Consider the following 24968-nt stretch of genomic DNA (forward strand, 5'->3'; position numbering starts at 1 on the left):
CAGCGCAGATCCCCAGGGCTGCGGTGGGTGGGTGGGTAGGGGTGTGGTTGCCCGCCCCCTCGCCCGCTGGGGTGCGGCGTCCCGGCGGGGTGCGCTGCCCCTTTAAGAGCCGGGCGGCCCGTACCAAAACAAAACGGCGGCGCGGCCATTGGCTGGGCCGCGGGCACGTGGCGCACAGCTGGTTTCCTGCGGCCGCGCGCCGGTCGGTGGCAGCCCCGCGGCGCCGCCACGGCCCGGCTCGGCCTGGCCCCGCCGCCGCTCCCGCTCCCCCCGCGTGCCCCCTCCCTCCGCGTTCCCGGGCGGGACCCGGCCCCCGCCGGGGTTCCCCGTCGTTGTACGGCCCGGCCTCGGCCATGGCGCACTCGGCGCCGCTCGGCCTCCTGGAGCAGGGCTGCCCCATCCAGGTGGAGCACGATCGGAAGCGGCGGCAGTTCACCGTGAGGCTGAACGGTAAGGTGGGGGGGGGGCCTTCCCGGATCCCCTCTGACCCCGGTTCTGCCTCCCTGGGGGGTCCCACTACGTATGGCCCCCCGATTTCCCCCCCAGCACTCGTCCCCCAGCGCCTTCCCCTGTGCCCCCCGCCCTGACACCGTGCCCCCTCCCAGTGCCATTGTGTCCTCCCCTGTTTTGAGCCCCCCCGTACTTTCCCCGGTGCCCTGGTTTCTGCTAGTGTCCCCCCTATCTTTCCTGTCCCCCCCTAAAAGCTTGTCCTGGGATATCCGGGGATCCCTTGGTTGGCTCGGGTAGGTTTTGGGGGGGCCTATCTCAGCCCCCGCCAGGAGCAGGTGCCTTTGGGTGATGCAGAGGTGCCGGTGTGGGGGGACGTTCCTGGGTTTGGGAGCCCCTCGGTGGCTTTTCTGGTGGGGTTCCTGCCGGGAAGCCCCTCGGGGGCGTGAGCAACCCGCGGGGGCCCTGGCGCTATGGGATCCTGCCCGGTTCGTTGCCATGAGCATCCGTGGGACTGGGCCTGTGCGGGTCTGGTGACACGGTGACCCCCCCTCGACAGCTCCGTCGTGTATCAGGCAGAGCGAACAGAAAAGTAGGTGCCACTAGAACTTCTTTACGGCACGCTGATTCCTTTCCAGCCATCCTCTTAATGGTTAATCCCAAATATTCTCCTCCCTGCCTGTTTGTCCTGCCGAGAACCACTCTGGGGAAAACAGGCCGCCTCGCTCGCTGCCCTACAGAAATTGCAGGGTGGTTGCCTTTTAAAAAAGAAATAAATAAATAAAACGTGTCGTTCAGAAATTATACAGACTGTAGGAGGCATTCTCAATAGAACAACAGGAATAGTCTGGATTTTATTTTAGACTCTTCTCTCCCCCCCCCCCTTTTTGTTTTTTTTTTAATTTCAACCACTAATTACAAAGTGCAGGCTGGAGGCTCGTCAGTGGTGGAACAAGGAAGGAGGAGACGTGTGCGCTGGGTGCGGAGAAAACAATTTCACCAAGTGCTTATTTCGAGCAGGGAGAGATCAAACGAGGTCCCAGGTGACGGGTCCCCGCTGCCGTCGCGAGAGCTGTAACGCAGTGTTGTCACTGTCGGTGAAGTCTGTGTGTGCACAAAAGAGAGGGGAGAGCTGAGGACCAACAGTTATTAGGGAAATGTAATCTTTTTATCATGGTTTGCCAAATAAAACCTCTGCCAGCGATGCTGTGGGCTGAGTAGCGTTTGGTGGCTGAGTGGGGATGAGTCGGGTCTGGAGAGGATGAACTTTGAGAGTGAGAGAATCAACTGTGGGACCTGTGGTGGGAGTCATGTGTGAATCGGCACAAAACCTCCTGCTTTAGGAGGAGAGCACCGCGGCTCAGGGGAGCCACAGCCTTCCCCAGGGTTGTAGGTGGATCCCTGTCATCAGGGTTGGCTTTTTTCTGGGAGTTCAGGGAGACTGAACCCTTTTTTTGTGAATTCAATGCCGGCCACATAAGGAAGCCGAGCCCAGCAGCATCCTGGCGTGACGGTGTTCCTGCCGCTGGGCTGAGTAACATCCACGCGGGGCAGGTGATCCATCTCTCCTCCGTCTTGTTAGGCGTTTGCTGATAATAACCAAGCCCTGGAAGGTGGTCAGAAGATAACCATCTCTGTGGGAGTGCGTGGCAGGGTGTTTATTTCCTGGGCTGCTCTCTTCATCACTCCCGCTCCTGGCGTGATGAGCATGAGTACTGAATGCTCTGGCAGGTTTTCCCTGCTGCACGTGGGGAAATGACACAGGGGCACAGATTTTTAGCTTCAATGTGACCCACGTGTCCCTCTGAGAGCGGTTTCGTCCTGTGTTACTGCACTGTGGCAGAGATAAACGGCAGCCTGTGGGGCAAACCCACAGCTCACCAGTGGGCTACAGTGTCTGGTGACACTCAGCTTGTCACTGCTGTCTTGGTACTAACTTCAGCTGCATGTTGAGTGTGGGTGATGCTCTGGGAAAACACAGATGCATCGGGCTCGTGGACCAAGGAGCCAGGCTTTGCTCAGCTCCAGCACTAGCTGGTCTCTGGGCTGATGGCTTGGTGGTTTACGGTAGTGTGACGGTGGGGAGAAAACTTTCTGTGGTGATATTATTATGGAAATCCCTGTCACTAGCAGCCTGAGACAACATGAAAGCTGTGAATTAGTTGTGAAAGTGTTTTCAGCATCGCCCTATTTTCGCCTCTGCAACCCTGTGTAACCTCATGTCGGGACTTCCTCCTCGTACACGAGAAAGATGAATTGTATTTGGTGTTTTCTGGGTTGCTCTGTCTTTCCCTTCTCGGAGCCCTCATTGTTGCACATGGCTCCTAAAAATCTGATAGAAACAGCTGCTTCACTTTAATGCATTCCTTTTTTCCTTGCATCCTGAATGCAGAAGCAATGAGAAGCTGAAAGTAAAGCTGAGTATAGCCAGACCTCACCAAGCTTCGTTATCCCTCTGAGAGGAGGGTAGAAAGAAGCCCAACTGGATTTGTAATCGGTTGAGATGTGACTAACAGCACGAGCTAGCCAGAAACCTCCCCAGGCAATGACTTTGTTGGAAAACATCAATTTGTTGAAGCTTAAGAACTTCCATGGGAATCACATAGGCTGGTTTTGTCAGGAATAGTTGGAGGGTTGTTTTTTTTATCAGAGATAAAATTTGTGGTCAAAACAAGAAACCCAAAGAGACCCCCACCCCAAAGCATTTGGCTGGTGAGTCCAGCCGCTGGCACAGCTGTTTGGGGCAGGGGAACAGCATCTTTTGCAGCAGCTTCTTTGACTGCTTGATGCCCATCAAACACGTCGGGCTCTCCGGTCGGGAGATGGGCTCACCGCACGCACCAAGAGGCTCCAGTTCCTCGGGGATGCGTGGGCTGCTTGCACACCTGCGCTCCCATTCATTCAATGTGTGGGTGCAGCAAACCACGCTTCCCAAACCTCCTGCTCCTCGTTTGGGCACGATGCAGTGGCTGGGAGCTCCTGCTTTGCCTGCTGCTCATCTGAGTCTCGGGAGCTCCTTGTCAGGACTCCAGGCTCGGCTTTTTTAGGAAAATCGGAGCAGGTTGTACTTTGGTGCTTTCCTCCCTGCTGGGGCAGATGCCCTCTGGGATGGGAAAGCTGCCAAGTTTGCAGCAGGGATGAAGGGATCTGGTCGCCGGACCCTGCATCAAGATGTCCCCGCTCTTCTGCCGTGCTGCAGTTGCCTCGAGAAGGCTTCTAAACAGGAAACTGCTTCAAACCAGAGTGCCCCCCCACCGCCGCTCCTGCCAGCGAGGCCCCTCGGTGTCGGTTGCGCCGTCTCCGCTCGGGCTGTCTGTTGTGCTCTGTTGTGTTTTCTCTCCCTAGTAACGTGCCAGTGGCTCCCTGGGGAGCAAGGCCAGCCTGCGACGTGCAGCGAGCCCCGGCCTGGGATGCACACGCTCCTCGGGACATCATGTCCTCTCAGCTCACCCCACGCGCAGCTTTTGGTGGCCACCTTCTGGCTCAGCAGCCAGGAGAGCCAAGCTGCTGCCAGCCTCTGGGCTTTCCTTGGTCTGAGAGTGGGAAATGGGGCTGGTGTCTCTTCTCTCCCCCACCTTGCTCTTGGGAAGTGGCTTTGTAGCAGTGCCCTAAGGAGGCTGGAGCTCGGGGGCTGCCTCCAAAGGCTGGCAATGGAGCGCTGAAGTTGGCCTGCAGGCAGCCAGCCCTCACCGAGCCCCTGCCCTGCTCGGGTCCTGGGCACACAATGGTGTATTGTGGGCCGGGGCTGGCACAGAGGGACCGGGAGAAGGGCTCGGGCTGGAGGGACGGGTCCTGCTGTGCTGCCAGCGCTGCAGCGTCCCCTCGCCCAGCAGGTACTGTGCCTGCCCCGGGAGAGGGGGACAGCAAAGAATGGGCTGGAGCGAGGTGCCTGCGTCTTTCTGGATGCCTGCCATGTCCCTTGCCCAGCTCGGGGCTGGGGCTGGGCTCGCTGCGGTGTTCCCCCGAGGCTTATAAGCCGCCCGGCCCGGGGGCCTGTCTCTGGTGGTGTGGCTGAGCCTGCGGTGCAGGGGCCTCATCTGCTGCCCAAAGCTGCCCTGCTTGGGTGGCTGCTCTGTGTCACTGATCCCGGTGGAAACCCTCCAAGGACAGCAAGTTTAGGCCTGGTATCTCTCCTGCCTCCTGGCAAAGCTTCCCCTTCCCCCTGTGATTTGAGGGAGGGAGGGAGGGCTGGAGACCAACTGTGCTGCCATTGCTGCCATTTTCATCGTGCAGCCTCCTCTTACTCCTCTTTCTTGCTGTGCTGATTTGCATTGACTCAGACTTCCTTGCTCACGGTGGCCTCGAAGCCAAGGCGCCGAGCAGGGGAGTGTCTGTGAGTCAAACATCGTGATCCGGCTCACAGGGCACCGCTTTGGCTGGCCGAGACCTCACCCTGTTTTGCCAAGCTCAATCCATGCAGGCTGATAAAATCCCTGCCCCAAAGTCTAAGGAGACAGACAGACAGACGGGCAGGAGGCTGGCTTGTAGTGTCCCTCTTATGCCGTGTTTTGATGTGGTTTCTGCTTGCCCGCCCTCTCTTCGGGGGAGATTGCGACAAGCCGGAGCCGGACTGCTCCTGCGAGGGGTCAACGCTGCTTCCAGCTCCCCCAGCTTTGCAGCGGTCCCTTTGCAGGGAGCAGCCCCCCGTGCCCAAGGTACCACGTAGCAGCAAGGCTTCTTCCAGCATCATATTGCAGCGAAGCACCTCTGCTCCCTCATCTCATCCCTCTGGCCCCAGGGAGGCCTTTTGGCGGGGAAAACAAACCCGCTCGTGGAGAGCGCAGGACCAGTCCTGGTTTGGGGGCACAGCCTGTTTCACCCTGCTTTTCCCAGAGGCTCTGGGCCCCAGTGCGGACGGTGTGCAGAGGATGTGCAGAGCAGCTGTTTTCGAAGGAAACAGGCTTTCCGCTGGCCGGTCCTTCCCCTCCCTTTGCGAGCCGTTGGCCACCTCCAGCCTTACTCAGCAGAGGAAGAGGGATCTTGATGTCCAAGGAGAGGCTGTTCCTGCAGGAACTGTGCCATGAGCCGGTGTCTTCATGGAGGCAGGGCTGCCATGAACACACAGCCCGACAGCAGACAGTGGAGAATCTGGGCAGGATGCTGTCTCACAAGACTGAAATCCTTTTGGATCCTGGCTTGTTTCTCCTTTGCTGATCTGGGCTTTTTCTCACCTTTAGCCCCTGTGGCAGTGCAGTTCCGTGCATCCAGCTGTGCCCATCTTATGGGTTTGGCTTGACATGTCCCCCTCCATCAGCTCCTCTTGCAGCCCGGGAGCTCACTTTGTGGCTCTGCATCACCTACCATCCTGCAGCAGGGAGATGGAGACTAGGAGACGTTCAGCATAGCCCAGCTCAGCCCCAGGACAGCGTAGGAGTGGGGACACAGCAGCGACCTCCTCCTGGGCCATCAGCGTCACCTGCAGGGCCCACACCAAACCTATGGCACAAGTGTCACAGACTTCATGTACTGGGTGGCTTGAGATCCCATCGCTGAGGTGAGCGTGTACAGATACATTTATCTACTTGACTATTTTTCTGAAATGGGACCAGTTTCCCACAGCATTGGCAGCACTGGCTTTCTCTGCAGAGCCAGTTGTAAAATCCTTTGCGCTCTGTGAGTGTCCGTCTCGACGCTGGTGGCACCTGGAGCTCCCATCCCAGCTGGGGTTTTGCGGTGCTGCTATGATACATGAATATCGAGGGAAAGTCTGTCCAGGACAGAGCTGAGATTCTTCAAACAGTGCATCATCATCTGCTTTAAAATGCATTTTTGTGGGTTATACTTCTATACAGATCATATATATAAAAATATCATATATAAAAGTATATTTAAAAAAAAAAACCCAACAATCTTTTGGTCCGTCGTCACTTAGAGACGGATTTAATTTTGAACTTACCAAAACTTCAGGCAGAATCTATAGAAAGCTTTGGCCTGGGAGGAGAGCAGGTCTGGACGTGTGAAAGCTGCTGTTATGAGCGTCTTGTGGCCTTTGGTGGTGCCAGCTCTGCCGATACCACCTCTAAGAGCTGCCGCCGAACGCAACCCTTCTGATACGAGGGTGAGGGCGCCTGGCTTTGCCTGTGCCCCGACCTGGGTGGGCTTTCTCTCGAGGGAGATGGGTCTGTGCTGCTGGGGAGGAGCTGGGCTCGCTGCTGCTCCCTTGGCTTTTTTGGGGTGCCTGGATCCACACAGGGAAACGCTGCAGTTCTCCCTTTCTTCCCCGTAAAGGTTTGCAGCTGTAAAATAGGGCTGTAAGTTCTCATCTGCACTGGTCTTGCTAACGGGGAAGAGGTGAGCACCCCTTCAGCCCCTTCCCCACCCCGTTGCCTCTGCCCGTCCCAGCGGTTCACCCCAAACCCTCTGTCCTGAGATAGAGCGGGGGAATCTGGGATCTGTAGGAAGACCAAAAGAGCTTGGTGTTTTGGTAAACTAGAGGCCGATGCCTGTAAGTACTTGGGGGGATGGCAGGGAGGGAAATTATTTATGTCCACCCAAGAACAATGTTGGCACAAGGATGAGCGGGTAGAAACCAGAAGGAATAAACTCGGGCTGGAAATGCGAAGGTTTCCAGCCGATGCAGGAGGGTTGAGTCTCTGCCTAAAAAGAGCAGAAACAGAAAACTGAGCTGCTTCTCTCAAAACACAAAATTCAAATGGGCTCATTTCTAGTGTCTCTCAGATATAGGGGTCACGGGAAGTGGGCTGGAGTTGGCTGAAATGCAATAAAACGAAGCGTATTGAGCTCAGCTAAAGCATATGGTAAATGCAGGTGAACCTTGCGGCCCCTCACCCTCCAGGAACCATTAGAGGGAAAGGAAAGGTTTCCATTATTTTAATTGAGCTTGTCTCTTTGATTGGAAGCTTGCATTTCTGAAACTCACTTTTAAATACAGAAACCCTCCAGAAATGAAATGTTTGCTTTTGCATGGAAGACAGAAGCTCGGGTTTGGCAGATGAAGCCAGCGAGGTGTTATGAGCTCTCTTCAGATTTACACATGTGCTGAAACTTTTTTTTTTTTTTTTTTTTTCCTGTAACTGAACTGGTGTGAGAAAGGTCAGGGTGTCGCAACAGGAAGTTTGTATGTGTGTGGGGGCAAGTAAATGTGTGTGCGCACAAACCCCCTCGCACGCCTGCGTGCGCTTTCCTGTGGGGAGGGGGGGGATTCATCTCTCTCAGCATCTTCCTCAAAATGTGTCTGTGCAGATGCTGCGACACCAGGCCAAGGAGCGCTTGTTCTGTTTTATATGCCAGGACAAAAAAACTCTGTGCTGTAGAAAGGAAGGAATTGGCTGTTAACCTGGGTCAGCTTTGTCCTGTTCTTCCCCTCTTTTTGCTCGCTCCCCCATCAGCACATCCCACCCCTCTGTGCCAGCTGCTCTCCTGCCCTGAACGTGTTGTGTTGGCCGCTTGGCCTGTAATTCAGGGCTGGGTAGGAAAGGTCCAGGGGCTTGGAAAAGCCAAGAAGAAAAAACAAGCCTCTGCTCACATCTTGTGGGGAGGACCAACAGGGATGTCCGAGTGTCACCAAAAGCAAGATCTCTGCTGAGACTTTCCACTGCGTGAGTCCGCCCAGCGCCACAGCCGTTCCCGTGGGTGCGAGGAGCCGTGCGAGGGCTGTTGTAGCAGTCCCACGAGTCTCGAGCGGCACGATCCAACGGTGGGCTGGCAGCCCATGGCTCCCTGGGGACATCCCGAGCCTCACCCCTCTCTTGCATCCCCAGGTTGCCATGACAAGGCGGTGCTGCTCTACGAATACGTGGGGAAGCGGATCGTGGACTTGCAGCACACAGAGGTACCGGATGCCTATCGAGGGAGAGGAATAGCCAAGCACCTCGCAAAGGTACGGCCCCAGCCACCCCGTCTGCCCTGGGCAGAAGCCGTCACTGTCCCATCTGTGCCTAGAGACCCTGGCTGAACCCAGGCCCCATTGCGCTGGCGTTGCCCCACGGGAACCATCACTGCTCCTATGGGAGATAGGGGCGGCTGATGGGGCAGTTGGAAATCCGTGGTCAGATATTCCTGTTTCTGTCGGCAAGAGGGGCTGGGCGAGTGCCAGCATGCCCAGCCGCTTGGCCCTTTCCTCCTCACAGCGAACAGCCCTCATGCGCAGCTTGCAGGGGCTGATGTAGCACCTCTTCCAGGGGCTGGACCCCCTCACCTCAAAGATTTAAGGCCCCTGTGAACCCTTTTCCTGCCTTTTGAGGTCCGCAGCCGTGCAGGGAGAGCTGAGGAACTGCAAGTGCAGTGGCGGTGGGGGCGGACTGCGGGGTGATGCTTTGGGATTACAGCTGCTCCCTGGCCCCATAAGCCCAAGCAAATGGGTGGCAAAGGTGGCCTTCATGTGTTGTGGCTGGGTGACCTGCAGTGCAGCATCCACCAGGCTGGAGGCGTTGAGGGTTACCCAGAGGTCCCCCACGCCTCTGGTTAAACTGGGAAACCGGCGGTGGCTGTGGCAGGACAGCCGTGCTCTCCCCCCAGCCCTCTCCCTCCGCCTGCCTTGCACAGAGGGTACGTGAGGGCAACCTGCTGTTCCCCCCATCTTTGTGTGGGGTACGGGAGTCCGGACCTCCGGGAGGCTTCAGAGGAGAGCGCAGGCTGGGGGTGCTGGTTGTAACCCATCTGTCCTTTCTGGTTGCTTGCAGGCAGCTCTGGACTTCGTGGTGGAGGAGGACCTGAAAGCTCACCTGACGTGTTGGTACATTCAGAAATACGTCAAGGAGAACCCACTGCCGCAGTATCTGGAACACTTGCAGCCTTAAGGCAGGACTGCTCTGACAAAAGCGCGCCTGTCCCTGACTGTTCAACGCGGCCTTCGCTTCTCTGCGGTCTCAGGAAATCCCCCTTCCACGCTCACAATTCCCATTTTTTGAAGCGCATCCATGTGGTGCATGAGTGTGGGCACAACCTCCTCCTCTCTGCCCACGTGTGAGCATGGCTATGGCCCTTGGGCCAGGCTGGCTGCAGGCACACATGGTGCCCCCCAGTGCTCTTCTTCCCAAGCCAGCGGGTGGAAGAGGATGATTTTTCCACCAAACTCCATCACAAGACCAGGGGATGACTCGCTCTGCGCCGTATCCTCTTCCCTCCGCTTGGTGACAGCTGTGAACTTGCTGGAGGATGTTGGTTAGGGGTGGTCGTGGGCTACCAGCCCCTCTTTCCTCCCAGCAGCTGGGGGAGATGCTGTGGATTAAGCTTTGTGGGACAGAGGGAGGTGCTGGAGGAGCCCCAACCCCCTGGCAGGTTCATCCCCTGCAGCGTCTGCTGGGCATCGAGCCTTGCCCAAGCCTACTTGGGGCACAGTTGAGAACGCGTGGGACATAGTGGTGCCTCGGGGGCTTTGCTGTACCGGCTGTGGAGATGCTGGGATGGTGACACCTTTGAGCCTAGAGACACGAGCCATGCGAGGAGTGGGCTTTGGCCACGGGGGCTGCAGCAGAGCATATGCAGTGTGAGCGTGCAGAAGAAGAAAGGCAGCTGAGTCGCCGAAGCTGCTCCCTAGAGATGCCAGCTCCTGCACAGCCTTCTGTACATAGTCCTGGTGTGGCATCCCCACAGGCCGCAATCGTTCCTGTCTCTGCTCCCTGCTCTCGGTGTTGTCTGTGCTGGTATGGACACAGCCTGCTCAGGAGAAGAGCACCAGCCCCAACAGCCAGCCCTGGCCTAAGCAATGAGGAGACATCCCATGCCTTTTGCAAGCACCAGGGTGGTTTCCTGCAGCTGAAGGGGAAGGCTCCCCCCATCTCCCTCAGCTCCAGCTCTGTACCCCTGTCTGCGCCCCAGATCGTAAGGCCTGAGACGTCATCACATCCTGAGAACGATGAGGGTAAGGCTCTGGGACCTGGTCCTGCCCCATCTGCAGGGCTTGATGCTAGAGCCACCTGCCTCTGCATGGATGCTCATCACTTCTCCTTACGGCCTTGGGAAAGAAGCCCTGGCTCAGGGCAGTACCCGTCTGCTCACTGGCCTCCAAGCCCTGGGCGCTCGTAACATCGTGGGGTCCTTGGCCAGCAGCAGGGATGAACACCCTTGCGTTGTTACCACTGCGGATGATGACCCCGTAGCACAGCTCAGCATTGCCACAGTCAGATGTAGAGGTAACACCGTGACGGCAGGGCACTGCCTGGCTCCAGCTTGCTGCCTGTCCTGCCTTATGCAGGCTTTCCAAGGCCTGAGCCAGACCCCACAGCATCTCCTCCCAAGCACTTGGGATTTTGCAGTGTCCCAGGGCTGGGCTGAGGTGGGGAGATGGTGTGCTGGCCCACCAGCCCTGAGCAGCCGTTGGGGGCTGCAGCCAGGCAGAACGAGCTAAAGAGCCTTTCACCTGGAGGCCAAATCCAGACCTAGCTTATCTCTCAGCAGGGACTAAAGTTTACAATCTGTGCCACGGACCGAATGAAGCCCTGGCCAAGAGGCAGCTCGGCCCTCTCCTGGAGCCCAGTGCAAAGTCCATGGAGGCAAAGGCAAAAGCTCCTACAACCTTCTCTCCTGGATGGATTGGTTGGAGATGGAGACCCTGTGCCTGATCTCAGCCAGGGACGCCCTGAGATGTTCCTCCTGGCCACCAGCACGAGGTGAAACCCTGCCGCCTGCCTGTGCTTTGGAGCCGCCCACCACCAACATAACACAGCCCTCTGCGCACAGGCTTGAGTAAAACCTCCCAGACTCCATCCCTGCCACACCACAGGCTGTGAGACCCCTGCCCATGTCCTCCACCTGGCTGGGGAGGGACCTGTGCCCGGTGGCAGACCCATCTCTGGCTTGTGCTGCTCAGGAAAAGGCATCAGGCTCAGCTCTGCCGCTGCCTTGTGCTTCTGCCCTCTTGCTGCCTATTTCAGCCTGGCTGTGAGCTCCAGGATGGTTTAGAGGGACTAGGAAAGGGTCGCAGGTAACCAACTAAAGAAAAGGCATTCAGGAAGAAATCTGGGCTGCCAAATGTTCACTCTTTAATATGCAAAACACACTTCATCATCTAGTTACAGGAGCAAGGCTGGCTCTGTTATGGCCAAGTAGTGACGGAACCATCCCTGCTCTTGATCCCAAAGTGAAGCTGAACTGTCTCCTGCAAGATAAGACACCGTTGTATCTCTGTCACAGCGGGACTGGGTGCTTGGAAGAGTTGTGTCCCTGATTGCCTCATGGGAGAAATAGTGTGAATCCAGCGCTGCAAGCCTCTGCCCTGGTTTTGTGCTCATTTCCACTGCAGGACAGATCCGAGAAGTACCCCGTCGTGTCTGCCGCATGAGAGTGGCTCGCTGGAGGGTGTGCTGTGGTCACTGCACCAGCAGGGTCCCAGCGTCTGAGCTCAGCCCTGGAGCCATTCGTGCTGCTCTGGCAAGAACCTCATGCTTTCCGGTGCTGGGTCACAAGTGGCAACGGCTGCCTTAAATCAGGCACAGCACACGGTTTTGCTGCTGCTTCCCTTCGAGGTGCTACAGTCCCCTGGTGTCTGACCTGATGGAGACATGTGCCAGTGTCCGTGCCAACCGTTTCACTGCTGTACCTCCGCCCCGGCCTTTCCTTCCCTGTGGTCTCTGATGTCAGGGAACAGCAATACCCACAGGTCACCAGCGATGCCACGGTCCACGGTGCTCCTGTGATCTGGCACTGCAAGGCAGGAGATGGCTCAGGGTCCCTCGGTGCTGGGCAGCCCCCCCTCCTGCCTCTCCACCAGCTGCCCTTTCCCAGCTCGTCTCTGCAGGATGGAGCTTTGAGTCCTGCGCTGCCCCTTGGTGCTGACTAAACCTGGAGGAGTTGGGGATCCTGGACTGTCTCCAGCAATGGCAGTGTGGAAGTGGTTTGGTTGAATATTGAGGTCCCCAAACCCGTTTGAACTACGGACCTTGGTGGATGGGGAAATGCAGATGGCTGTCAAACCCGCTTCCACAGCGCCCAACTTGAAACACCCCCTCCCTCGTCCCCTTTCCAGCGTTGTCTTCCTCTGTCCAAGGTTTCCATTCTGTTGAATTCAGTGGTTACGATGTGCCTTTCCTTCTCAGGACCTGTTACAAACGACCTTTCTGCTTTTGTTTATGTCTAACATTTATCTTTGTCCCTCCCTCTGTCATACTATAAAACATGAACATATTGCATGGAATACAATACAATAAAAAGTGTGGCTTAACTGACCCGCGGTGGTTTGCTGGGTGGGAGGCAGGTGCTCGCAGGACCAGGGGACCTCGGGCATCCCCAGCTCTGTCACCGCTGGGCTGGGTCGCTTTGGCAGAGCGCCTGTTTCACAGGTCTTGTCGAAGAGCTCTGCTCTCCAGTCCATGTCCAGAGTATGATTTTTGCTGCCTTGTTGCTGCTTATTCATTTTCTCCTTAAATGTAAACAATCTTTTTCTAATCCCCAAAAAGCACATCCTCTAACAAATCTAACCCCAGCTCTCTTGGACAGTGACTACCATCCACGTGTCTGTGTCTTGGAGGTGAGAGAAAAGGCAGAAGCTGGCAGATCTGCACATTGGGTACTCAGCAGCTACTCTCCTGCTGCCTAACCTTCCCTCCCAAAAAACGGAGAAAATGCTACTTCTTTCCCTCACGAGGAAGAGGATCTTGTGCAAGAAGGATCCCATCCAGGCGGTGAGGACGATGGATGGTCCGTAACACCCTTGCTAGGTGCAGGACAAAGGAGTCCTGGTCCCAGTGCTGGTACTGGACACAGCTCCTTGTGACCTGCAGGCAGCCACTCTTGTCTTTTCATCACCTAACCTGGGTGCTACCTGCAGCACCCTTTTCCCATCACGGAGCACCTCAGAGCCAGATTGCAGGTGAGCCCAGCATGCTCCCATTGCGAATGACCAGGGAGGCATGGGCTGAAGCTATTGAATTTTATTTCAGGTCATAAGGCTGGCTGACGTCGTGGTGAGTGGGATCACAACTTTGCCGGCTCCTTTGCTGGCTGATCCACCCCTGCTCGTGCTCGCCAGTCCTGCCTTGAGATTTCAGGCCAGTCTTTGGGAGATGTCCTGCAAATGCAGCCTCATGTGAGCAGGCATTCAATGTTTCTGTTCATCAGTTTAAGATGTTTGAAAACACTAAGGCATGAAAACATTGAAATAGCCAGCCAGGCGGCGGAGTCGTTCCCTGCTGTGCTGGTCCAGAGCAAGGCGGGCAGGCAGGTGGCTCAGAGGAACACAAGGCACTTCCCTGCCGGGGCTGGTGCTGCTCAACCCTGGGAGCAGAGCCCGAGGACTCAGCACTCAGGCTCCCGGCGCAGCACCTTGACATCGCTTCCTAAAGCCGGGAGCAAGCCACGGAGCCTGCGGCCGGAGTTTCAGTAGCTGAAAATGCCAGGGCTGGGGAGAAGGGGCACAGCTTATTTACAGTTATGATTTGATCCAACATGACAAGTGGCCCCTGGGCTGCAATTCGAGCCGGCAGAAGCATGGGTTTTGCTCCTCTCAAGAGACAGCACGGTGGGTTTGAGTTATAGCATGAAGCCGGGCTGTTGCTGGTAACACGCTCTGTTTACATTCCACATTCCAGACAGTCCGATGCTCCAGCCTGTCCCAGCAATGCTGCCGCTCAGCCACGCGCTCTGCCAGGCTGGGCACGCTTCCCAAACACCTCTTGTTTGTGCAAACGCACCATTTACCTCCACCAAAAGAGCCGACCCCCAAATTACGGCTGAGAAAACCAGGGTGCGGGAGGGCACTGCAGTCTGGAAATGCGGCCTTGCAATGCCTGGCAAGGGGGAGGCAGCCACGGGTTTATCGCGTTTAGTTACGTTACATCACTTGGAAATAATGTTGTCAAAAAAGAGGCTTTTTCTAGGAACGGGAAATGCAAAGACAGCGCCGCCCTGAAATGCACTGTCGGGCTGGAGGGGAGCTAGTCGTGCTGAGGACAGTGTACCTGCAGGAATGGGGGGGGCTGTGGGGCAGGGAGCTGCTGTTTGTTGAGGGAAAACTAATTCCTGAGAAGGCGGCTCCTCTCCTGGGAGGAGTCAGAACTGGGAGCTAGGGAGATCCCTGGAGATCACAAAGATCCTGGAGATGAACCCTGCAGGTCCCCTTGGGTGACCCTGCTGTGCTGGGGGTGGCCCCTGGGCCAGAGGCTCAGGACAGGATGGGTCCTGGATACCCCCCGAAACATCCAGTATCATCTGCCACTGGATCAACAGGCGCTGGGAAACCCCTAACAGTGGCAGACCTGCGTTTTCTAGTGAAGCGTTTGGCTATAAACAGTTACTCCTCCTCAGAGAGGCAGCAGTGGCAGGGCCTCCCCACTCCCTGCTCCTTTTTCAGAACTGATTAAAGGGGTTAAATTTACCCCAACAAAGCCCAGCCTCTCACGCCTGGGGAGGTGCTGGTCGGAGGAGGCCCTCCATCCCTCCTCCGCCTGCGAGCAGGAATTACGGGTTTCTTTTCGAGCAGGAAAACAAGGGACGCTCAGGCTCTGGTGGATTTGTGTACCTCGGCAAAAGCTGGGCCCGCTCCCGTCCACAGCCACCCCCAGGCCCGGCCCAGGCCGCCGCGGAGGCCGCATCCCCGGCCGCACCCCCCTCATGGCGGGACCGCGGGGCAGGCCGGGACTCGCCGCCGGGCTCCTCCCATGGCCGGCCCCGCTCCCCGCGGGGCTCGCCGGGAGCAGGGGCCGAGCCCGGGGCGGCGGGGCTGCTCTGCCCGCCGCAACCCAGCGCTGGTGACGGGGGACCCCATTCCCGCTGCCGCCCTGCTCCCCGCCGCCCCCACACCCGCCGGGGGGACTACGCCTCCCAGGGGGCCCCGCGGCCGGGCGGCGGCGCGGGGCACTGTGGGACTTGTAGTCCGGACTTAGACTTGCTCCCCGCCCGCTGAGCGGTTTCAGCTGCCTCCGCGAACTACATTTCCCGTCGGGCGTCGCGGCGGGCCCGGGGTGTCTTGGCGGAGACATTTGCGAGCCGAGTGTCTCCAAGATGGCGGCGTGGGGAAGGAGGCGCGCTGGCCCCGGCAGCACCAACAGCGGTGGCGGCCGGGAGAGGTGAGCCGCGGCCGGGGTGGAGGGCGCGGGGCCGCTGGGGGGCATCGGGCGGGCAGGTAGCGGGAGGAGGTGGGCTGCAGCCGCCCGGGCCTCCTCGCGACCCCGGGGCAAGGGCGGGGGCCCCGCTGAGGGGAGCGTGGCCAGGCGGGGCGGGTGGGGGACGCGGCCCCGCTGAGGTGGGGCTGAGGCGGTGGGGCTGGCCGGGGCCGGCGGTCTGCCGCTGCGGCGATGGGCCGGCGGAGGGGAAGGCCGGGGCCGGGGAAGGTCAGCGCGGCCCGCGGGGTGGCGGTGGCGGCGGCCGCAGCCCTTCCCGCCGCGGGGATGCGGGGCCGGGGTGGAGGAGGGCCAGCCCTGGGGAGGCTCCTTCCACAGCTATTTTTAAAGGCGGTGAGGGCAGCGACGAGTCCTCCAGGGTGACCTCCTTCTGCCGGCGGCCGCCTGGGGGGTCAGCGCCCAGCCGCCGCGCTCCCCCGCTCCGCGGGGCCGGGGCGGGCGGCGGTGGCGGAGGGCTCTGTAACGCTCCCTCTTTGCCTCTGTCAGGACGGAGGAGCAGCTAAGACGTGCTGGAACTACCCACGGAGTAGCTGTAGAAGTCTGGGGATCGTAACTTTAAAACGGGAAAAAGAGACAGAGGAAAATCTTGTTGAGCTACTTTAAAATCCGTATGCACAGTTCTTTACCTGCTTAAAATGTCTAGTTAAATCCTGTATTTCCTTACGTTGGTGTTTTCCCCGTTTTGCCCCAGGGCTGACTGATGTAACCAGCAGCTGCTGAAAGCTGCTGTGTTTTTAACGTGAGGAGTTTTCTTTTGTCCTGCCGCCTTACCTAGAGACTGAGATCTCTCCTAATTTTTTGCTTCATTTTGATCCCTAGCTCTAATTCCACTGTATTCTTTTTGATGGTGTTGAATCTACATAGCCAAGGAGAGCCGCAAGTAGCCCTTATAATTCTGGTGCTAATGTGAATTGCAGGAATGCTGTCTGTGTTCAGGGAATTTAAAAGTAATTGAACTGGAAGAGCCAATGGAATTACTGCATCAGTGTAGTTTATGTAAACAACTAAGAACACCACAGAGCTCCGTGGCATAGTGGTAAAGCTGTCTGCACCCCATGCTGGCACCTGCCCCGGCACTAAGTACATGAGGTGTGGAGTTTTCATGTGGAGTTTTCATGTAGTAAACCTGTCCTCCCAGCAGAAGTGAAGGAAAAAAATATGCAAAACAGCACTTAATAACTTCAACGAAAATTATTCTACCAGGATGAAAATTGATGCAGATTTAAAAGTGAGTCGTTACCTTGTAAATGAATCTGTGAACTATGTAATAATCTAATTGTAGTTTGAGGTGACTTTTTAAGCTATGATTACTCTTGATCTTATGATCAAACATACTTATCCGTAAACATGAGTTACTTCATGAATCTGCTGCATACGTTATTTTTCCCTTGGCAATGTGAAGTATAGAGCCAAGTATAAGAAAGCACAGCAGATACACCATTGACCAGTTCCACAATCCTTATCAAGAGATGGTGGTTCTTTTAGGTATCCTCCTGTACAAACGTGATGAAAGATCATACTTCTGATAGGTATCGGATGATGCCAGCTGGGTACTACTTCTGCCTTGCAGTTGCAGAGCTGGAGATACGCACGACTGGGCCTCTGCTTCTCTCCATCAGTGGCTCATCCTAAATCACACCTACCGATCTTGTTTGACTGCTGTCAATGCCAGTTGTGTAAAAAGCAGCGCTGACAGACCTGATGTCATCAAATGATGACCTATGTTTTTTCTACAGTGAATACAGTTGTTTTACGCTGGGCACGATTCTCGTCCAAAGACACGTTTCTTTCAACTGAATATGCTAATCCAGCTTTCCTCATAAATGAGCTGCTTCAAGGAGTTTTTATAGTTGTCGGCCAGCTAGTGTAAAAGGCATCTGTGTGTTGGGAGGTGGTGTGAGGAGATTCAGTAGTGAATAAAATACTGTCTGCTCTTAGACTAGACCAGCTTTCATTAAAAAAAAAACAAACGTCCAGCAACTTTATCTGTGGAGACTGTATCCCTTCATAAACAACTTTATTGAACAAGGAAGTCTGTAATTGGTCAAAAAGTGCTTTCCTCAACAGGACTAAATGTAAGGACATTAATTTCAAAGGATGTTGGCTGCGAACTCCAGCTGGCGCTCTGGTCGCGAAATAATACGGTTAAACAAAATAACCCAAAACGCTGAAGAGAACCAACTAAATATTTGTTTTTCTTCATTCTGGATAGACTCTTTAATGGAGACTGTCTAAAGGGAATTGTTAATCTGTAGACCAAAACAACTTTTTTGTACAGAACAGACACTGAATTGTACTTAGTGTTTTTGTATAAAATTCAGCACGATGACCGCCAGAACACAAGACAGAATGCCGTTTGTTCCCCCGGGAGATGTTCTAACAAACTCCAGAAAGAACAGTTTTAATGTCATCACCGCTGCTTGTATTGGCTTCTCTGTGCCCTTAAAGAGGTCTCTCCTTTCGCTACCTGCACTGCTCAGATTTCTGGTACTCTGTTTGCTTACAGCAATGATTGACCTATTTCCATTAGCCTGGCTAATCATTAGTTGACTTAAAATTGACACCTCTTCTTGCTCTGGTGGCGGGAGTTTTTTATTATGGTCTGGTGCTGTTTTCCTTAATGTTGTCTTCACTTGTGGAGGCTGTTTGAAGATCTCACCAATGTTCTCCTGTTCTCTTTCCTATTTAAGGTGTATCTTTTGAACGAAGTCTTGCTTTATTGCTATGACTTTCCCGTTCTCCCTCCCCTTTAATGCATGCATTGACAACCTGCTCAGAGTGGCCTTTAAGAAGCCATAGGCCTGACAGCCATGGCTAATGGCCTGAGACTGGTAGATCGTGTGGATGTTCCATGGAGAAACAATTCTTCATGTGCTTAAGCTCGGATGTGTTAGTACTTTCTGTATGCCATATCCTGGAGCTCTCTTGAGTAGGAAAATATACTTGAATATGACTTTGAGGTGGAGTATTTCCACTGAGAATTAAAGCCAGGCCACAACTCATTCCTTAATCTTGAAATTAAATTAAATTTCAAGAAGGATTTATGTGGGGGGAGGGAAGTTTAGCTTTTGAATTTGTCATGCCTTGACTTTATTGACTTACCCAGGCTTGGCTGAGATGCTAATACTGACCCCAGACACTGTGCTTTGGCTATCAGTAATGTCCTGTTTCTGCAGTTCACTTGCACAGCCAGCATGAAGTCTCTCTGTTGCATTGCTGGACTAGATTTTGTGCATGTGTGCCGCTTGTGACAGGCGTTAATCACACTGCTGCAAGCGTCTCATTTTTTTTAACTACTAATCAGACTGGTCTTAATTTACAGTTCATCTGAATGTATGTTTGGTGCTCTGAGCAATACTGTTGTCCAGTAACATTCTTCTTTTTTTAAAAAAAAAAAAAAAAAGACTAACTAACTTGACCTACATGTTGTGGGAGGGGTTTAAAAAGAACTTTTTTTTTTGCCCAGAACTGTACCTGTGCTTTGTGCAGATTTAGAGTGTTTCTGATCGTGATTCTGAACACTTTGCAGAACTGAGATAGTTGGACGGCTTGAAACTGTCACCAAAAGTCTCAGGCAAATTGAGAAACACCATTAGGCTGAGGGCAACGAACCCGTGAGGCTCAGTCATTCTCCCCTGGAAGCGGACAGTGGCAGAGGGATGCTGGAGTTTCCTCCAGGATGTTGTCATCTGCCCTGTTTTCAGCACTCTGTTCACTTGTTTCTCTTTCTGCCAGTTGTCACTTGGCAAAACTTAAGGTCTTTTCACATTGAGTGGCATTGTGCTTCCTCCCTAGAAAGGTATTTATGTCTCCATCCATAAAGACTATCCAATTGAAACTTACATTTATAACAGACAGGCTGCTGTTTTCAAGAGGCAGCTGGGAGGCTTCTTCCAAGTCAGAGGCAGAGAAATGGAGCTGCTTTGAGGGCTGTAACTGGGGAACTGCTGGAGTTGCTATTGTTCAGCCAGCTGCAGCACCCCTCTCCTGGTGCCCTCTGATATTCCCATGTTAGGAAGATAATCCAAATGTAATTTGAAGCTTGCCCTATAGCTAAGACAGACCTGCCCCTCCTGCTGGTGGTAGCCCTCTTAACAACTGATTCCTTATTTATAACTTTGGCAATACCAAAATTTTACATCAGTGCTTTTAAATTATTTTCATCTTGCTATGCCGAGTAGTTGAGAGTACTGTCACATTCCCCTGTCTATGCATTCATTTGGCACCAGGAATAAGATACTTAAAATTTCTCAAGTATAGAATGCGTGAAATAAACTCTTTGGATATAAGGGCCGGAACTATTCTTACAGAACAGCTGTACAACATTTTAATTTAGCCCTGGTTTTGGGGTGGGGACACAGAAAATCATTTGATTGAATAATATTAACAACTGCTTTTAGGTTCTGGTCTGTCTAGTAAATAACATGCTGGGCTTCTGCACATGTGGCAGCATTTTATGACCTCTGGAACTAAATCCTTTCTGACACTGGTTATTTATTATTCTTTTAAGTAGAATGGAATTTATATAAAATCATCCCACTTCATAACCAGCAGATGCCAGCTTGGAGTTGTTTGCATAGCTCTGCATTTTTGTTTGTCATTGCTGAGGGGTGGGGGACAAGCTCCAAAAGGCAAACTCCATAGCCTCCAGTGTTTGAGCAAATCCAGTTGCTTTGACTGGATTTGTTATGTGCAACTGCTGCGTTCAATTGAAAGGCTGTGTCAGGAGAGATTGCCTCTGTGGATTGAGGTCCTCAGTCCATCTCTGCATGCCAACAAGGTCTAAAACCTTCTCAGGCACACGTATCTCATCTATGTCTCTTCCTATATTGGCTGAAAACAAACCAGTTTTCAGCTTTCCACCTCCAGAGGCAGCCAGTTCTTGTGTGGAAATAATACGTGATAAACCCTGCTTCCTCTGTTACAGAAATGGAGGCTTTCTGCTTGCGTTGCTGACTCTTCATGTGTCCTATTGTTTGAGCAGCTAATTTTTCATTCTTTGTCCTTTGTTTTTGGATTAGCCATTTTGCCGTTTGCGGCTTCAGCACTGTGATAGAGATTTATTCCCATATTAGAGGACTAATTTAGAGAAACAGCATAGTTAGGGGCAGGCCCTATCAGGGATGAAGCCTTTGTGCAGTTTAATTCCCAGTGACTTTTCAACAGCACATATTTTAAGTTTTGCTTGTTTTGGCTTAGAAGGATCGTGCTTTTCTTGACTTTATTGTTATAAAGCCCCAGAGCCTGGCAAGCCAAAAGATTCCGGAAGAGATGGACAGTACTGCCTCTGGCCAAAGTCTGTGGGATTCCTGCTCTCTTTGACAGGTGGCTGTTGCTTGTGATATGGCTCTGTTTGTGTACGTTATGGTGAAAGGGAAGAATGGGGGTGTTCAGAGGGAAGAGCAGGCAAGACCTGAGCGAGGAGAAACGAGGCTGATAGGTTAGTGCCACCTGTCCTGATGCTGAGCCTGGAGAAGTCCCATGTAATGTAGTTACTTCACTTAATTCCTAGAGATGGAAGCCCAGTTCCCCATGGCTCTTCTACAGGCAGAGAAATGGGCTTACTTCACCCTTGTTTTCCCGGAGCTGGCATGGAGACAAGGCTATTGTGCTGCTTCTAAGCCTCTGCAGAGATCTTAGTTGAATTTGGATTCTGCTTCTTTGTTTTGCAGACCCACGCTGCATGTTCCTAGGGGTTACAAAACACTGAAAATGCTCCTTGGTAGGAAATACTAATTTTATCTGGAGGGTTGTATTAGCACTGGGTCAGCTTCCAGCTTGAAAATGCAGTAGCTTTTCCCTGAAGTCATTATGTGTTAGTAAGTGGTTTCATGTAGTCTATTGGTGGTGTTTTACAGAGTTACCTTAAGCCTCAGCGTGTCATCTGTAATGAAACTGGAATTTTTGATTTGGAACGGTTGTCATCAAGAAAACAATCCTTGGCAGAAGCCGTTACCGGCTGTGTCCTTAATGTATCAGAGTAACACCTGGTTAACTGATTCTTTGTTAGAAACTCCCTAATGTTAACTGATACATTTAGTTATTTAGAGATGTAGTACTCTACACAATTTTTATATAGGTGCCATCCTTCAGAATTTTTCTTTAAATACTAGCCAGTTCACTACAGAATGTCAGAGCCCACCCCATCCTGTGCTGCAAGGGTTAATCGTAATTTTCCAAACAATGTCTGACAAGATGCTGGCCTCAAAGAAGGCCCTGGCATACACAGCATCCAGGTGGAATTTTATTTTTCTTTCTCCCCGTGAACAGGCCAAAGGGGAAATGCACTGCAGAGCACTCAATAACTAGCTTGTACGTTGAGTTTTTCTTGTAGTTTATATAAATTCCAGCCAGACTTTTAATGAAACTGCTTATTACTCTGCTTTGAGAGAGGCTGGTGCATCTTGGGTCCTGCTGTTTGATATGTTTGCCACTGTTCACAAAAGCAGCTACTTCTGGCAACAGCTTGTAATTTAACAATATTCTTGATTACAGATGGCCACTGCACGATACCCTTTGCAGCATGAATGGAGCTGCACGTTAAGGGTAATGTCTGGTAACACAGCAGCTTGCGAAATGTGTATTTTTCTCGCTTATTTTCCAGTGCATGCACATAAGTACCATTGTACTAATGGAGCAAAAAGTGCTAGTTTCATTCTCCATCTCAGCAGTGTCTTGCCTCCCAATATCGGAAGGGTGTAAATGCTGTTGGGATGAGGTTGTTTTGTCTGCTGCGATTAGGTCAAATATATGTGTGATTTATTCTCCTTCTGCTAAAGGAATCCGCTATTTTTATCTTTGAGAGGCCACGTGCTCAGTTTTGCTCTAGTTAAGCACAAGTTATGTCAGAAGCAGTTATTTCTTCTGCTTAGAAGGGAGGATTTTGTCTTGTTCTAATGGATGTGTTTTTACCCTTTCTCAGTGCAGGTAAAGAGTCATAATCTTATTTCTTACTAGTCTGTGACATTAATATAGCTGCAGCCGAGGTGATGTTTGTGAAGAGGGTGGAGGGAAGGTGGAAATGGATGTGATTTTTAGGTAGCTAAAAGCTGTTATTCAAATGGGGGATGTACAAGTCTTGTGAATCCCCTGTCAGCAGGGAGCCTGCTCCGCGGTAAAGCGAGCAGCTCTTTCTTCACTGTTAAAGCCTGCCTGGGTTAAAAAAAAATGTTCCTTTCTTGCTTTGCTGCCCCCTGTTTCAGTAGAGGGAGTGAACTGTTCTGTAACAAACTGAGTGCTCTGCTACCTTTTTCACCTTCACTTCCAGCAATGTTTCTTGGCCATCCTTTTTGGATTTACTATCAAAAACCGAATAGCAAGCTGCATCGGTGGCAAGGAGGTAGCTATTGCAGGGAGAAAGCAAACACCCTCATTGGAAGGTGCTTCCTCTCTTAAATCCTTCCAGTACAACTTGCTGTCTTAAGGGATGAATTGCTAGTCTTGCTTTCTGTGAAAGTCTGTACGGTTCATTCATGGATCCGGTCTGGTTGCTAAGGCGTGACGTTTCCAGTATCTCTGGAGAAACCGGTTAGCTATCATATCAGTGTGAGGAACCATTTCAGGATTGCTAACAAGATCCTATTTTCTCCAAATGTTCTAGTTCCTCCAAGTTAGCAAAAGGTAAGGAAGAATAACTTGCCTCATTTTGAGATGACTTCACGTACAGCAGGCATAGTTTGTTCATATGAAACAAATCTTGAGTTGAAAAAGCTGCTGCTTGTTGAGCAGAGGCAGTGACTGACCTTGAGGGGCTGCCGTCAGTTCGGGCATTTTTCTCTCTGATTCTCACAGCTGGGTGGGTGAAAAGTCTGTCTTCAAGCTCTGTAGTTTTAATTCTCTGTTTCCTGTTAACAGGGTCACCTTGTCCTCCACAGACTGCTACATCGTGCACGAGATCTACAACGGAGAGAACGCTCAGGACCAGTTTGAGTATGAGCTGGAGCAGGCCCTGGAAGCGCAGTACAAATACATAGTGATAGAGCCCACTCGCATCGGGGATGAGACGGCCCGTTGGATCACTGTCGGGAACTGCCTGCACAAGACGGCTGTGTTAGCGGGCACCACCTGTCTCTTCACCCCTCTGGCACTTCCAGTAGATTATTCTCACTACATCTCCCTGCCTGCTGGTGTGCTGAGCGTGGCTTGCTGCACCCTTTATGGTATCTCTTGGCAATTTGATCCCTGTTGCAAGTACCAAGTAGAGTACGATGCCTATAAACTTTCCCGCCTGCCCCTGCATACGCTCACCTCCTCCACTCCGGTGGTGCTGGTGAGGAAGGACGACCTGCACAGAAAGAGACTGCATAACACGATAGCACTCGCTGCCCTGGTGTACTGTGTAAAGAAGATCTATGAACTCTATGCCGTATGACTTCAGCAGGGAAGAGAGAAACCCACAAAGACAAGCGTATTAAGACTCCCACAGTAACATTTTGTTTTTCCTCTTTGAGAAGCAGTGGAGACTGGGAAGGATTTGGTTTAATAGAGCTGTTATTTTTAAAATAACACATCACTGGTGCACCAAGGTTTTTCAGTTCTTCGTTACACTTAAGAGATGTGGATGTGTGGTGACTTGAGAGCTGTATGTTAGGCCATGGGAGTCCAATCGAGCAGCGGAATGTCGATGAAAGGGAGCTATAGAAAGAGGGGGTGTGAGAGCTTCTTTTTTTTTTTTTTTGGAAACATTTAAGTATATTGTTTAATTGTATTACACAGAACCAGCCAGAATTATCATTGACCATTAAAGGATGAGAATTTCAAATGCTTTTGCTCTCTTGTTACTGTTATCGTAGTTCCCTTTTATAGTGTGCTTCCAGGGAAAGGAGGCTTTGCTGTGAGAACTCCAGTGATGGTAATTATTTATGCATGCTCACACACAGACCTGATACTGCTCTTGGCCGTTGCACATGGCAGCAGCGTCCATGTTACTTCACCATATGATGAAGGAATAGCTGTAGAGTGTTGCTTTCCCTCTTGACTAGCTCTATTTCTTGGAAGAGGGCTTACTTGTTACCCCAGTGTTTCTATCTTTTTGGTAATTACTTAAACATCGATGGTTGGGACTAAAGGGGTCCAAATCCTCTGCTGCCCTGCCACCTCCAATCACTGTTTCTCTGCACAATGGAGACAACACTAAGTTTCCAGCTGCAAACACATTCTGCGTAGTGCCTGTACAAGTTCTTTCCAACGTGGATGCATCTCCACTGAAATGTGTTGTAGTGGGTGCAGCTGAGGACTGCCGAGGTGGGAGTCCAGCTCTTTCCTTTGTGCTTTGTTACGGCTGTGCCCTGACTACACGGTTCCACTGCTCTTGCTTGGAACACACGCTTCGGGAGCTGCCTGCTGTTGCTGCAAGGCACCCACCTGATTGTATCTTTTGACCGTGTTATCTGAAATTTTAGAATTCTCGTGTGCTAATGCATCTTTTAGCTCAAAACTGTCAAAATCTTGTTCTCAGAATGGGAAGTATTTACTGTTTTGCAAGATCTGCCAGTTACTTTTAAA

At 52.7% G+C, this 24968-nt stretch overlaps 2 protein-coding genes across 2 annotated transcripts; both read left to right on the forward strand.

Moving 5' to 3' along the window:
• The first annotated feature begins 203 nt into the window (after positions 1-203).
• Positions 204-12572, forward strand: NATD1 (N-acetyltransferase domain containing 1). The gene is made up of 3 exons (XM_054212554.1): positions 204-450; positions 8169-8287; positions 9090-12572. The coding sequence occupies exons 1-3, from the start codon at positions 354-356 to the stop codon at positions 9204-9206; spliced, it is 333 nt and encodes a 110-aa protein (XP_054068529.1). The 5' UTR covers positions 204-353; the 3' UTR covers positions 9207-12572.
• A 2686-nt stretch (positions 12573-15258) lies between these two features.
• Positions 15259-24225, forward strand: TMEM11 (transmembrane protein 11). The gene is made up of 2 exons (XM_054211136.1): positions 15259-15410; positions 23319-24225. The coding sequence occupies exons 1-2, from the start codon at positions 15346-15348 to the stop codon at positions 23833-23835; spliced, it is 582 nt and encodes a 193-aa protein (XP_054067111.1). The 5' UTR covers positions 15259-15345; the 3' UTR covers positions 23836-24225.
• The last annotated feature ends 743 nt before the right edge of the window (positions 24226-24968 follow it).

Source organism: Rissa tridactyla, chromosome 8 (genome assembly GCF_028500815.1).
Source record: "Rissa tridactyla isolate bRisTri1 chromosome 8, bRisTri1.patW.cur.20221130, whole genome shotgun sequence".
In the NCBI taxonomy this organism is placed as follows: domain Eukaryota; kingdom Metazoa; phylum Chordata; class Aves; order Charadriiformes; family Laridae; genus Rissa; species Rissa tridactyla.